The 16,120-nt window shown below is 35.6% G+C and overlaps 1 protein-coding gene across 4 annotated transcripts in view; it reads right to left on the bottom strand.

Moving 5' to 3' along the window:
* Positions 1–1,519: 1,519 nt before the first annotated feature.
* LOC147070188 (facilitated trehalose transporter Tret1-like) overlaps positions 1,520–16,120 on the bottom strand; it is a 52,614-nt gene continuing 38,013 nt past the window's right edge. For all 4 annotated transcript variants that reach the window (XM_085950022.1, XM_085950025.1, XM_085950021.1 and 1 more), the window contains exons 5-9: positions 15,038–15,121; positions 12,095–12,373; positions 10,249–10,369; positions 8,023–8,157; positions 1,520–3,661 (exon numbers count right to left, since the gene is read on the bottom strand). In XM_085950022.1, coding sequence (XP_085806148.1) covers positions 3,105–3,661; positions 8,023–8,157; positions 10,249–10,369; positions 12,095–12,373; positions 15,038–15,121 — 1,176 coding nt within the window. In that variant the 3' untranslated portion in view covers positions 1,520–3,104. The remainder of the gene's footprint in view (positions 3,662–8,022; positions 8,158–10,248; positions 10,370–12,094; positions 12,374–15,037; positions 15,122–16,120) is intronic.

Genomic DNA, 16,120 nt, shown 5'->3' with positions numbered 1-16,120 from the left:
CAGTTAAGTGCATTTATTGGCTCAGGTCAAAGTTTAAAAGAGGATGCGAGTTGATATAAGAATATGCACGTGTTCAAATCAACATAGATAAGAGATTGTTTTACTTTGACTTTAAGATGCTACTCGCATAACAAATACATATCGTCTCTGTTCTGGCAGAACACACTAACTGGAGAATACTAGTTTTGAGTAATTTGACTTTGAAGTTGTTGAAATGGTCTATCATGTGAGTTTATTAAGTAATCGTAAAAAGGATGACTTTAAAATAAAGACTGTTTATTTATTAAGAAGGTTTCCAGACGGTAAAGTTTGAAATAAGGAACATTTTGTTATAACTAACTCAATATGTCGTTTTTTCAAATTAGTGTCTTCTGCCAGAACAATGACGATATATCATCATATTTATTACTGCACGTGTTAACGTTATCTTGTTAATTTACTGTTTTTAGATAAGGAACTAAACGTTGTGTGTTTTCTGAACATTTCTTAGATTGACACATTCAAGTAGGTAGATAAATATTTATATTATATTATATTGTTTACTTCAAAAGCTTATAGTTTGTATGATGCAATAATCAAATGGTATTGTAAATCTGATAGGTGTGATGCCTTATTAGAGTACACTACAGATCGACTGCATAATTAAGCATATTGTGAAGAAATACTTACCATATTAAAATAATAAAATTACTTAGACTAGGGTTTCAATAAAACATGGTAAAATTCTTTCATCATTCATATAATATATTAAAATAGTAACGAATATTTTGAGATACACATTTATAATAACAGTTTTTGGCGCGTCAGATATTCATTCAACATTTGAAATACATTATTTCTACTACTCGATGACAGAGAATTTTCAAAACAATGTAATCTAGTATCTACTGCCATTGCTTGCGTGTGGTAGGAAGCTAAATTTTATTGACTAATAATAATATTTCACGTTGTATTATATTATTAAATTCACTACCTATCAATTAGCAAGTTCTACACCACACCACAATTATTGCTCCCATAAAGAGCAGTATCGGGCAAGTAGTCCATTAATTATTATAACTTTAATTAATTGTACTGTAACCAAAATAATTATAATATAATTATAGTCGTGTCCAGACCCCGCCCCCCAAAAACGAAAAATAAAATCAAATTATTTAGGTACTTAAATGGTATATTACACTTTTTCCCTTTTCGTCCTAAACTCGTGACCAAGGATCGTGACCCAGATGATTTGCTGTCGTTCGACCTTCTTAACGGGCTGGTCCCATTCCTCTCCGTATTCTACGACACTCAAGGTCTGTGACCACTGGAATACCCGTGGCACTCATAAATTGGTGCAACTATCTGGGAAATCCAATGTTTCCTTTAATATTTATATGCGGCATGACTAAAAGACAAGCCAGCGCAGACGACACAAGCGGACATACACGATCCTTTTAATTATGATCATTAACCCACGTGTATTCGATAACCACGTGTCGTATGGATGCGACAGCTAGCAATAAGCCGTGGGTGAATACCCTTTTTATACCTGCAAGTCAGGTGTTTATCGCAAGATTCAAAATGCGTATTGTCTGGGTATGGGGTTCTACCTGGAAATGTGTAGTATTCAGCGCTCAAAATGGAAAAGTTTACCAACCGGAGCGCTAGACAAATTTTCTGAAGATATTTACATAATCATCAAATCATGTGTATTTTATAAAAATAAGTGTGTCAGATTTTCTATTCCATTGCCTATCTAGCTCAGACGGTCAACACATTTTTTCCACGAGACGGAGTGATAATTTTACAATTTTCACGAGCCGGAACGGCGCTCCGGTGCGTTCCGTTCCATTTCGAGCCCTGGTAGTATTCCGCGGGCGGTTTAAATGGGAAGTCAGTGGTAACCTGCTGGATTTATTAATCGCGCCTCCCCCTCCATCTTAAAAATCAATTAAAATATTATATTTTTCAAAATGGACCCCCCAAACAATCTTTATGTGTGCGCGCCTGTAGATATTATGCATTAAATCATTGGCGCAAACAGTGGAAACAGTGGACCAATACTTGACACTCTTGACGACGACAGGATACCAATTATTAAGTTATTACAAATTATCACTTATACACCAGGAAAATCGAATAAATATCAAAATCTTCCTTATTGACAGTGGAAGTTCTATCAAAGCTAAAAAGCAGTTTAATCGTATAAATATGCACATAATGCATGAGTAGAGAATGGCCGAAATATTCTGTTTAATTAAAAATGTTAATATAGCTAGACTCGGGAGAGATTATTTATTACCATCATTATTCACCCCACTTTTTCCTTGTTCGGCCAGCGAACAATTACAAAATTAATGAATCGGGGCTACTAATGGAAATAATGTGAATCACTGCTTTAAATTACTATTATCACAATGCGAAAGTGTTTATTTATTAAAAACACTCTCGAAGTTTTCATGTACTTATAACTTTCTTAGAGACTAGTAGCTATCAATCATAATAATAATATGTACATTTTCGATAGATGCTTGTTCCACTAATAATTATTTATTCATACCTTGGTCCAGCTTACAGTGTGTATAATCGTGTCGGGAAACTTGTACGTATGCAGTTCGCCGTATCACAGTTCACCGTGAAATGTTATAACGGAAATATATGGCCGTATATTAAAGACCGTCCAACCTCTTTGGGTCGTTGGTACTGACATAAAATTCATCTCTAAATAAAACACGGTTTTTGTCGGTTTACAGTTTACATGAAGCCACAAGCAAACAAATTTTGAAAATAACCAATATACTGCATTATTTATTAGGTAAGGTTAGGTTTTCGTTCTTGAATTCATGAATTTTGCTAAAATCAGCTATGAAAATTGAATTTAATGTTCATATTGAATCTAATAAAATTGGAGACCGTATAGGATACGGTCATCTCTTTTCGATAAGAAAGCTCATGGCGAACTGTGCCACGGTGAAATGTTTTACGTACAATTGACATGTAACCATGTATAATATAGTGCGTTTACAATTCGACAATATTCCATAACATTGTGGTTAAACGATCAGTTTGGACGTTCTAGATGACTAAAATACAATACTGTCTTCAGTTTATTTTAAATTAATTCAACCACACTCTACTGTTTTAAGAGCGATGTCTTGTAATAGTTGGCCACCTTCTTCGGGGGACAACGGAGCATCTTTCGTCTTATCTTTATATAATCCCCGTTGAATATCTTCCAATGTTTTCCCCTTGGTCTCTGGCACCACGAAATACACAAATATCACTCCAGCGTAACTTATAGCGGCGAAAATCCAAAAGACATTATATATTCCTATTGAATCGACAAAATTTTGATAAACTTTTGCACTACCAAATGCCAGAGTCGCTCCGAAAATCGTTGACAGTGACGAGGCAGCGCTTCTAACGTTTGTAGGAAATAATTCTGCTTGAAGAATATAAGGCAGATTGCCTATTCCGATTGCAAACATAACGTTGAATCCAAGAATTCCTGCAATTGGTAGCCAAGATATATAGTCCATCGTTGCCTGCTCAGCATGGACCACATCTTGAAGGTAGAAGTATACACCAACGCCGGTCAGCGAGATACCCACACCAAGGGAAGAAATGAAGAGTAGAGGCTTTCTACCGCTTTTGTCGACCAAAAATGTTACGGCAATGCCTGAAAAATAATTGCAAGTAATGAAATTTAGAATTATACCCCCTTTAGATGTGCATGGATTTACTGTTGACAGTAAGTATTATCGCGGCCCTAACAAGAAAATGTATGGGTACACATGTATTATCCTGCAGTTGCAAGCTTGCATGCGTGCCTAAATCAAAAAAGTTTGAAAGCTTCTGAATTTTCATGCGACAGTAGGGATTTTTTTCGATCTGCGCCTGCGCAGTAGAACGATAGTGGCGAACCTGCCGGAAAAAAATGAACTATACCTACTCATTTTGAGGTTAAACGATTGTCACTACCTCTCAAATAGTACCAAAAAATGACAGCATCGCGTCTCGCTTACTTGAATAATGAGATTGAAGAGACAGTCAGCCCTTTTAGGTGTAAATAGTTATTGTCATGATAGTTAACAATGCGCACTATGGCTGCCAGTAAATCCATGCACGTGTACAGGCGCTATTACTAACGATGTCAAAGAAATATCGTGTGTATTATGGCCCTTACATCAAAACGCTCATTGTGTAAAGAAAGCAGCCGCAACGCGTTGTGGTCGGCGTTGAACGACCAAACACCGAAGTCATATAGTTTTTCGATATAATATTATGGTCAACGCAATAATGTGTGCAAATGAGAAACGGCCACAACCAAGGCCTGGATAAAAACGAACCATAAGTGCGAGCGAGAAAGCATTCGGTACGTTTATATTATCCGCAATATGCGTTAGAGTAAGATAGAATTTCTACGGCTGAATTAGACATGTTTTGTACACGTCGACGGTAAATATTGGTTTGGATGACTCCGGTCATTCATAAACTGCGAACACGTATTGCTGAAATTTATTGTTTTCGTGTTAAATATAAAGTTAATGGTAATAATGTTTAGTTAATTTGGTAGACCATATAATTAACTATGTTGTGTTTAAATTTTCTAGCCGTACACCCACGATGGCCGCGTCGGCCTATAACGTCGTGGGTCAGGTTCAAATCCTGGGTCTGGTAAAGTACACATATTGTTTTTAAATTTTTGTATGAGTCAGAGTATGGACCTAATAGGTTGAGCAAGTGGCTGACATCCATTTCTCGTAAAAACAAAATCTGTTAATACAAACCTTTCTCTGTGGAGGCCCATATGATCTAATTAGGATCAGACATGATCAAGAAAATAAACAACTGCGAAGCAACACGATGGTACCTACATATAACGTTTAATAGTTAAGTTAAGAATAGTAAAATTGAGGTTCTCGTTAGAGGTGAGTTGGAAATACTGTCACCAGTTTGTGTACTCAAGTATCGGATGAAACTACCCATACTCAGTACGTGTGGCCCAATAAACTTGTTCTAAAAACTTGTGGTTATATCATCGTGAGTTGCTGGCTAGTTGGTAGACTTTCAATACTATTGACATTAAATGCGCGCGAGCGAGATAGCAATTGAATACAATTATATTTTAATTTATTAGTCTATGCATGCGAATGACATCATCTTATGTATGAAAAATTGGTCATAAATTTTCTGTAGCAGCATATTATTCCCTCGGAAATGTGGTGAGGTGACTGAGGTGACGCAGTTTACAATAAAAAAAATCATTGTTATTCATTTTATGTTAACAAGAATATTATAACATGACATAAAAACAACTCATAAATTTAAAATGTGTTTAAAATTGTATAATAAATGGGACATTTCGAAAAGACCAGCTCAGTGTATTTTAGCGATTCTATTGAAGCCGATATTTCAAATACTAACATGGAGTTAAGTTTTAGTTTCAGTTTAGTATGAGACTTATGTCGCATACGCACGCCAAACGCTATAATTATATAGTATTTCAAATACTAGTAAGTATTTTGGAACAAGTTTTGATACTAAGTATTTTTTTATACTGGTAGTAAGTATACTTAGTCTTCAAAATCAACCAGTTTTCCCACCTCTAGTTCTAGGTATACGCAAGAAACACGGCTTCATATAGCTGAACAATACACACTCTCTTTATATTATTACTCTGAGGCAGTGGCGCACCCAGGATTTAATATTGGGGAGGGGGCCAAGGAGGAGAATGTAAATTAGTCCCATAGGCTCTTTTTCTTCTTCACAGCCTAATTTCTCGTTGTCTATTGCACTCAGTGTACCTACACCATGGTCCCCACATCCTGAAACGGGCCCTCAGGCTAGGATATTTGGCGGACCCCCTACCAACCGCTAAGTTTAAAGGCAGTGTGAAACACTACATTAACGTTTTTCAAATTGTGTTTTAGTTCAAATTAAGGGTACTTATACAGTGAATTATCGGCGATTTTCAATACATCCACTTTAATAATGGAGCTGTCGAGTATCGACACATAATAATCAAAAAATATATTGCACAATTATATAAGTAACTGAAAATGTTCATGGCCATGAAGTATAATAGCGCCGCAGGCGACTTTTTTACTAATAAAGCTAATTTATGATGTGTGTTTATCTCACTTATCTGGTCAACCCGACACGCCGGGCCCCTCACAGCCCGGGCCCCCAGGCTAGAGCCCTGTCAGCCCTCCCCAGCCATGACCTACACCACTCCGTAATTCGGGTGGACACCGAGAATTTTTTGACAGTTCCATTAGGGATTGGATTTCTAAAAAAACCTGACATTAGTGTTTCGAAATTTTTGTGTTATAAATTAAAATTTCATTCCATAGAAATGCAAAGTTTTTTTTAAAAATGCCTGTTTTTAAAGGTCTGGATTTGATGAAATTTACCATATTGGTCTAGTACAGGTTTTAGCACTGCGGTAATGTTTTCGAAACTATAGATTCCCTGTGTAAATAAAACAGTGCGTAGATACTCGTATAATGTTAGAGTTTCTTGTCTTTGCGAGGGTAACAAATCCTTTAAATGAGCCTAACATTGACGGAGCACCATCCATACAAATTCCTCCATGATATTTTAGATTGTTCTAAATATGAATAAATAGAATCAAAAACATCTTGTCATGTCGTACGCTCGGTGAGTTCTTTGCAGCATAGATATTGATCCACTATTTTGTTTTCATTTATGAAACGAAAACCTGTGAGGCCAACGGTAGACGCGTGCGATCGATTCGGCAACATCGAAATCACATTAGATCTTTCATCGGCTTTCATAATTTCACGAAGGACTTTTTTTTCGGTTTTCGCTATTTCGCGGATTTTTCTGCTTTAATCATTATTTTCGCGGTGCACTTGCAACAAGCCAGCCGTGCACCGGTTAAGAACCACTGCTCTAGAGCCACAATATTTATGCTGAATTCCACCGAAAAAAATGTTTTTTTTTTTAATTTACACCACCACTGACTGTGGTGGGCATGGCCCCCACATCATGAATGTTTGGCGGGCCCCCTTACCTATCACCAGGGTTAAGGGGAATGTGATGTTCTACAGTAGTGTTCCCAAATGGTATTCCGTGGATTTATCTATATTGTTAAATAATTCCCTTGAATTCTTGATTTGTCGGACCTCATATCATATTATCGATCGTTATCATACTATGAACCACTGGTCGCGACCCCATCTTGTGGTAGCCAAGTAGCATTCGACCCTTCGATATTGGATAAATAGCCATTTTTATTTTTCTAGAAACACTAAAAATAATTGTAATATAAAATGATACACGTGAATTATTATCATGTAGTTACGTCATATTTTTTATGTTAATTTTTATGATTTTTTTTATAGTATAACAAATTTCTGGTGTGTGTTTATCTCACAATTAGACGAGCCGCCACGCCGGGCCCTCTTAAGCCCGGGCCCCCAGGCTGTAGCCCTGTCAGCCCATGGTGGTGGGTGTCGTCGTACTTTTCGCCGAATTTTTATCGTCGATTTTGGGTTTTTTAATAGTGAAGTTCCAAAATATTAATTGAAAATGGAAAAAAAAGTATTATTGCATTTAACTTATAGGTACACAAACCTACCCAACAGAACACAGCTTATTTTCTCGTTTATCGGACTTTTGTCTATTGCACTCGGTGTACACCACTCCGGAATTCGGGTGGACACCGAGAATTTTTTGACATTTCCATTAGAGATTGAGTTTCTAAAAAAACCCGACATTAGTGTTTCGAAAATTTTGTGTTAGAAATTAAAATCTAAGAAATTTTTCTAGCGGGTGCTAGAATTTCAATGTTTTGGGGGTGGGGCAAGGCCCCTTGCCCCCCCCCCCTGGGTGCGCCACTGCTCTGAGGTCACAACACGTTTTGGACAACTTATAACGATCACAAACTGATATGACCTATGCAAATTAACAGAATTGGCTAGAAATAACTGAACTGAATATTTAATTATTCAATAATACCGATATAACAAGAGGGGTACACCATATATTCAAATATATTCGTTTAGTAGATACCTGCAATTAGTTGAACAACTCCATATAGTATGCTGGCAACGGCTCCTGACATCTTCATGCTTGTCTGTCGAAAAATGGTCTCCAAATAAGATTGGATCGCAAGAGTCCCAGTCATCTGTTGTAAAATCTTTAAACCTGCGGAAAACGACTGTGTTATTTTTTGGATTTCACAAAACATGTTTTATTTTATTCACCGAAATATCTATAACTATAAATCATTTTACCGGTAATTTCGGAAATGAAAATGTGTTTTACCGGTAATGAATGCTGTGCTACTAACTGTCTGTTGTTCAGTGGCGAAGGGTGGAGGTAGGCTGTGAAAATCCGCCATAAATAGTGCACATTAAACCTTGTTAGTCATACGTATTTGTTTTTATCGAACTTGGACTACAATTAACAGATCATCTTGGCTAGTTTTTAAAAATCAATTAATCCCTGCCTAAACCAAACCATAATAGTTTTGTTATATTTTGGGTGACACGACAAAATTGTGCACACTTTTTCATTCATACTTATTTGTTTTCGTTGGATTAAGAATACATATTACACACATTGTTGGTTCATTTTTTTAATTCATTAAACCCTGCCAAAACCAAACTACAATAGATGAAAAATATTATTCTATCTATAAAATATACAAAGCTGTTTGTATTTGTAGCAAATGTTTTAATTGCATAAATTAATGTTTTTTTACTATTATCTATTATAGTTTGGTTTTCGCAGGGTTTAATTGAATTTTAAAAACTAACCAACACCATCTGTAAAATGTAGTATTACGAGGGTGGGTCAATAATTCCTTAGAAAAAAGCATTAAAACAGTTTTTATTTTTGTATTTTTTTTTTATTTCTCAACATAATCTCCTTGGAGCTCAATACACTTGGTTAGACGTTTCTCATTTTTTTTCAAACTGTCAGAAAAATAAGTTTTCGGCAGGTCCTCAAAATAAGCATTTGTCCGATCGATGACTTCTTCATTTGAAAAAAAACGTTGTCCACTTAGCCATTTTTTTAAGTTTGGGAAAAGGAAAAAGTCACTGGGGGCTAAATCTGGCGAATACGGTGGGTGGTCGACCAATTCGAACTTCAATTCTTCAATTTTAGCCATTGATCGTAAACATGTGTGAACACGGGCATTGTCCTGATGAAAGAGGATTTTTTTCCTGTTTAAATGAGGCCGTTTTTCTTCAATTTCGTTTTTTAGCTGGTCCAATAAAGATGCATAATAATCCCCTGTTATTGTTTTTCCTTTTTCCAAATAGTCAACGAAAATAATTCCACGTGCATCCCAAAATACAGTAGCCATAACCTTACCAGCTGATTTTACGGTTTTCGCCTTCTTTGGACATGGTTCGCCTTTCGCAATCCACTGCTTTGACTGTTCTTTCGTCTCGGGAGTATAGTGGTGTATCCATGTTTCATCTACAGTCACAAAGCGACGAAAAAATTCATCCGGATTGCGTTGCATGAGCGACAACAGGGCTTTAGAGGCCACCACCCTATTGCGTTTATTGTCGACTGTGAGCAAACGCGGCACCCATCTTGCAGAAATTTTTTTCATGCCCAATTTGTCATGTAAAATAGAAATGACGCTACCTTTTGAGATCCCTGTAACCTCAATTATCTCACTCAACTTTAATCTTCGGTCACTTAACACCATATCGTGGATTTTATTGATCATTTCTGGTGTAGTCACCTCTACAGGACGTCCTGAGCGTGGTTCATCCTTTGTTGATGTACGACCACGTTTAAATTCATTTAACCAGTTATAAATAGTTGCAAGTGAAGGAGCAGATATGCCGTGAACTAAATCCAACTCATTTTTTATTTCCTTTGCTGTTAACCCTTTTATATTAAAATGTTTAATAACAGCTCTAAACTCAATTTTCTCCATTTTTGTAAACAAGCAAATTTTTTTTTTAAATGTACGAAAATAAAAAACAACAACCCGACCAATCTGATTGAAACTTCGCAGCATACTGAATCGGTAGTGCCGCTGCATGAAAACAAACCGCTTACAGTACTAGTCGCGCCACCTGTCGGCTTTTCTAAGGACTTATTGACCCACCCTCGTATTTCAACGAAAACAAATACGTATGATTGACAAAGTATAGTGTGCACTATTTATGGCGGATCATAACAGCCTACCTCCACCCTTCGCTACTAATGTTGTTATACCTACGTTTTTATTAATATTGTGTATTATAGTAAAGTTGTCGAAATACCAACCGCCAACAATGATGACACCTTTTCTGTATTCTTTTCTTTTCAACAATTCCCATATCGAAGTCTTCCTCTCCATGTCTTTCTTCACTTGGATATGAAGATCCAAAAGCTGCTTTTCTATCAACTGCAAATTTTAAATTAAACTTTGTTAAAAGTTATATTATACATTCTTCGTCGCTAGGTTTGGTCAAGTACCCCGAGCACATAAAAAAATAATTACCTATCAACATTTCAAAGAATTTTAATCAAACTAAATCTGCACCAGATATGACCAGTTAAATACAAGATAATTACAAGATAAAAAGAACTATTTATATACAACGTTTTTAAATTTTCTGTTGAATCATATAAACCTGACTTGACTTGCTTAAACGATCAAAAAAAATGTACTTGATAGAAATAATACTGGAATGTCATTTTGATATGTCATATTGATTTCGATAGTAACACACGTATATATTAATAATTTAGTTGCTAGGACCCCAGACCCCTAGCAACCAATAATAGTGGATTGGATTACGGATTTTTTCCGAAATAACTTTTCATACAAAACAGAATGAACTGAAAATGAATTCAATTCTACTTAAAGATGGCTAAAAATATTTTAAAAAAAAATGCATTGGCATCGTGTTCTGATGTATTCTAAAAGTTTCAAATGTCTAGCTAGTCGGGAAGTTAGTTAAAAATCGATTGCAAGATTTGTACCGGATAAACAACCACCGGACAAATAAGAATACGACCTAATAAAAACGTTGTAATAAAACAACTCTTTCGAATAACTGTAATTTAAAACCATAAAACCAATGTCCGGTTATTTTCTTCAGAGCTTCTTATACAGTGTTATTCTTATATATTCTTATCGTGGTTTTTTTTGACCATGTGCGATCTTAAGAAGGTCATAAATGGCGCCCGCAGAGTGGAGGTTTGTATTAAGAGATTTTTTGTTTTTACGAAAAATGGATGTTAGCCACTTGTTCAAGCTATTAGGTCCTACACATTAAGCTATTAAGTCGAACACACATTGAGAAACAATATGTGTATTTGCCAGGATTCGAACTTGGGAACCACGACATTATAAGCCGACGCGCTATCCGCTCGGCCATCGTGGGCATATACAAACTTAACGCGACCATAACGTGTGATTGGGCTCCATGGCCTATTACAGTGTTAAAAATAACATAAGTATTATAATAAAATAGTATAGGGTCGCAGTTTTTACATCATAATCCCCCCCCTCCCCCTCCTATTCCAGCAAGATTTCATTCCAATAAGTTTTTTTTATATTAAACTCAGGGAACTCAGAAATAATGGAAACTGAAATACCTAACGGGTAAGGAGTAGCAGGTAACCGATCTCGAGTAAGGAATAATACGGTATAAACTTAAGCTCGTGTCAAGAATACGCCATACGTCGAATACTGACAACTTTACTGCTCTCGGTTTATACATTGACGCTCATTTAATATTGGTGTATTACACACACTATTGCACGTGCATAATGCGTGTTTCATTTTCGTAGGACACTCACACATTCAAAACTCTGCATCAAAATGTGGTGTATTCAGCTTTTCTGAGGATATTAACATGGTTATCAAATTTGATGGGTATTTTATAAACATAAATGTGCTAGATTTTCTGTTATATGGCATATCTAGCTCAGACGGTCAAAATATTTTAACCACGAGACGGAGCGATAACTTTACAGATTCTACGAACCGGAACGGCGCTCCGGTGCGCTCCGGTCCATTTCGAGCCCTGGGTGTATTGAATATTGCCTATCGGAATTCTATTTATTATCTGTTTGAATATGTCCGCATGTGGATTTGTCCGGTTACAACTATTATACTAACCTTTACATCTTTGACATTCTTAAACCTCATCATGGCTTGTGCTGCATTGTCAAAGTCGTCATTTTTGAGGTGGTAATAAGGCGACTCAGGAATCCAGATGCAGAATACGAAAGCAATGATCGGTACGGTGAAAATAATCCAATTGATAGTTTGATACGCGACGAAGGGTCCAATGGCGAACATTATCAGGTTTCCGAGATTCGTCATTGAGTTCAGTAACGTCCCCAAGGCACCTCTGATCTCCTTGTCGGCTATTTCTCCAACGTAGATAGACACAGTCTGTTAACAAGAAAGTTTTTTTATTTATTAAAAACACTTAAAACAAAATTCCAACCCCCCCTGTAATAATATATTATAATTATATAATGCAGGTCAGCGCCTGGCAACCTATGGCACGCGAAAGAATTTTTGGTGACAAGCCTCGAAAATGACGATTTATTAAAACTGTGAGCAAACATTCTCAATTATTATTAAATATATTATAAACCCGTACCCGTATCGAAATCGTTTAACTGAAGAAAATTCGTAAATGTACATAAAATTAAAAACTACAAACTATGTATCAAATATTGAAGTGTTAGCTTCCAAAATTGAACCTCAAGTGAGTCGCTAATGTTTAAATATTGTAATTTGGTATATATTGGTATACATATTTAATTGTTGTAATGTTTTTATGTAGCGTGTATTATTATAGTCAAATAAAATTGTCTTACAATACATTTACTAGTATTATTTTAGTGGTACGCTGAGTGTCCAGTACTTTGAATTACCTGTTTTGTGGCACGCCAATGCATTTGGGTTGCCGACTGCTGATATAGGTAACAGAAATATAAAAGAAACAAAATAATCTTTGTAATATTGTACATACTATTATAATATAAGCTAGGTATCAGTGGCAAAGACTCCATACTAGGCGATTATTTGAAGCCTACCTTCTAAGAAAAAAATTTTTTATTGCATATTGACTTATTTATATAATCATTTGATTATATATTCTATAAAATAATTTATTTTGCCAACGAGAGATGCCGTATGTGTAGGAATATATTACACAGATAATAACAAAACAATCAGCAAAGGTTTTAATAAATATACCACAGCGCGCCATCTGTCTTGACGTAAATAAAGGTCGGATTATGTTTCAAATAATTCTCATTTCTTTTCATATGAGCTTTCTCAGTCATATGTATTTGTTTTCATTGAAAGAAGAATACAATTTACAGATGGTGCTGGTTAGTTTTTAAAATTCAATTAAACCCTGCGTAAACCAAACCATAATCGTTTAGGTATGTTATGGGCGATCCGACAAAACTAGTGCACACTTTTTCAGTCATACTTATTTATTTTTGTTGAATTAAGAATACATATTACATATGGTGTTGGTTGTTTTTTTTAATCATTAAGCTCTGCCTAAACCAAACTATAATCGATAAAAAATATTCTTCTATCAGTAAATATCTAAAATTATGTAGGTATGGTTTAACGGCAATATTTAGATATTTTATAGATAAACGAATATTTTTTTTACTATTATCTACTATGGCCTGAATTAGGCAGGATTTAATTGAAGTATTAAAACTAATAAACACTATCTACACCAGCGATTTTCAAACTGGGGGGCACGCCTCCCTGGGGAGGCGCGAAAAGTTTAACACAATTGTAGCCACAGGTTTGCAGTTTGCAAATGCATAGTTTATAAAACGGCCGCTAGTTATAAACTACATAAAAAACAGTCCTATCAAAGGTTGTTTGCAAACCTGTCTAAAAATATGGAGTCGAATTTTATAAAACCTACCTCACTTGAAAAGCGCGCTGGCTATCTCGTGAACAAAAATAATGTTGAAATTTAAGGCAAATTTGTTTAGGAACGATAATTTTGTTGTTGAAATTTAAAAAAAAAATGAGTGAATAAATCAATGCAAGAACCACTAATGCATTCACTGATTTAAAAAGATAAAGTGAAGGTATTCATAAAAATTGGAGATTTGGAAATCAAAATTACAAAAAAAATAAGTCAAGTTAGCTAGTCAAGCAAGTCAAGTCAATAAATAAGCCATGTTTCCACTTTTATAAATGATTTCTGCACCAGATATATTGAAGCAAATAAAAATCTATGGTTAGTTTGCTAATGCACGTTACATTATTGTTATACGTTGTTACGTTACATGCATTATTTTATTAATAGTAAAAAAAGTCGCCTGCAGCGCTGCTTTATTTCAGGTTTATTAAATATTTTAAATAATATGTGGTTATGCGTTCCAATTTGATGTGATATCAATATGATAACTGATAATATATACTTAAATGATAACTCCCGTGTATAATTTAGGAAACACTACTTTAGAGCACCACACTGCCCTTAACCTCTGCGATAGATAGGTGGGCCCGCCAAAGATTCTGGCGTGGGGTCCCGCTTCGGGATATGGGGACCCATGATATAATCCATTTGTCAATGAAGGATGATGAATTTGGATTGACTACTATTGAAATCTATTGTGCTAAAAAACAACCACATTCATCGCATGAAAAACAAATTTATTTAAAATGAATATAATATAAGTGGTACCTAGTAAAACCTTGTTTATTTTTATATTTTTTTTTTCATTTTTGTATTAGTACCTACATTTTTGACTTGGTATTTAAAAATGTGTCTGTATTATTTATTGAAATAAAGGGGCGGGGAGGCGCGAAGATTTGATTTTTTTAAAAGGGAGGCGTAGTAACATAAAGTTTGGAAACCATTGATCTACACATCTACACGTCTTAGTCCAATAAGAGCAAATACGTCTGACTGTCAAAGTTAAGTGTGCACTATTTATGTCGAGTCTTAACAGCCTACCTCCACCCTTCGCCACTGATATATTCATATTTAAATATTTTATATAGGCAGCGACTGTCCATCAATAATTATCTACAGTTAGTAACATTGAAATAAAAACTCACCACAATTGCCATGGACCCTGACATTCCTACAATGAATCTGGCTATAATCAAACTGACAGGTGATGTCACGTAAATGGTCATCCCCTAAAAATACATAACATTTATAAATTTACAAGAATATTACATCAATAACATAATATTATCGTTACATCCATCCAAATACGTTGTAATCCGTTAATATGTCACCCTCTTCACAGTGGTGAGTAGTGGCACACCCATGATTTAATATTGGGGGGGGGGGGGCAAGGAGGAGAATGTAAATTAGTCCCATAGGCTCTTTTTCTTCTTAATATAATTATTTTTACATATTTTCACAATATAAATTGGAGGCATAACGGCGGTAACCGTTGAGCGTGTCATCAGCGACTGGTGGATTGGAAGTGACTAACAGCGACCATGCTGGACATGTGCTCCTAGTATGCTAAAACATTACTCAAATATTATCGGCTGTGCTATCTGCTTGGTCTAGAGAGCTACAATATTTATGCCGAATTCCACTGAAAAAAAATGTTCTTCTGACTTACTTTTTTTAGTATTAAAGCTAATTTATGATATGTGTTTATCACACTTATCTGGTCAACCCGACACGCCGGGCCCCCAGGCTAGAGCCCTGTCAGCCCTCCCCAGCCATGACCTAAACCACTCCGGAATTCGGGTGGACACCAAGATTTTTTTGACAGTTCCATTAAGGATTGGGTTTCTCCCGACATTGGTGTTTCGAAATTTTTATGTTGCAAATTAAAATCATTTTTTTGCAGTGTTTTTATTTACTCACCTGACTTGGGCCATTGTGAAGGCCAGCATTACACGGTGCAAGACCCCGCAGTGGGAGGGGCTGGGGGAGAATGGGGGCCCAATTTTAAATGCAAATAGAAATTCGCAATTGGTAACCGTTTCAAAATAAAATTAAGTTCATTATTCCTGGTGCAATATCCAATTTCAATCAAAGCATGACACTGCCGTACTTAGATTTACAAATTCCAATTTATCAACACTATCTATAAAGCATATAAAATAATAAAATTGAAGTTTATCGAAATATTTAGGTACATGGAGATATTTTAGGGTGAGGATGTTGGTAAT

The sequence above is a fragment of the Rhyacophila brunnea genome, unplaced genomic scaffold (genome assembly GCF_057557595.1).
Source record: "Rhyacophila brunnea isolate RB1 unplaced genomic scaffold, BYU_Rbru_1.0 scaffold_22, whole genome shotgun sequence".
In the NCBI taxonomy this organism is placed as follows: domain Eukaryota; kingdom Metazoa; phylum Arthropoda; class Insecta; order Trichoptera; family Rhyacophilidae; genus Rhyacophila; species Rhyacophila brunnea.
Note: the sequence above shows the minus strand (reverse complement) of the source record. Positions and strands in the feature narration are given on the sequence as shown.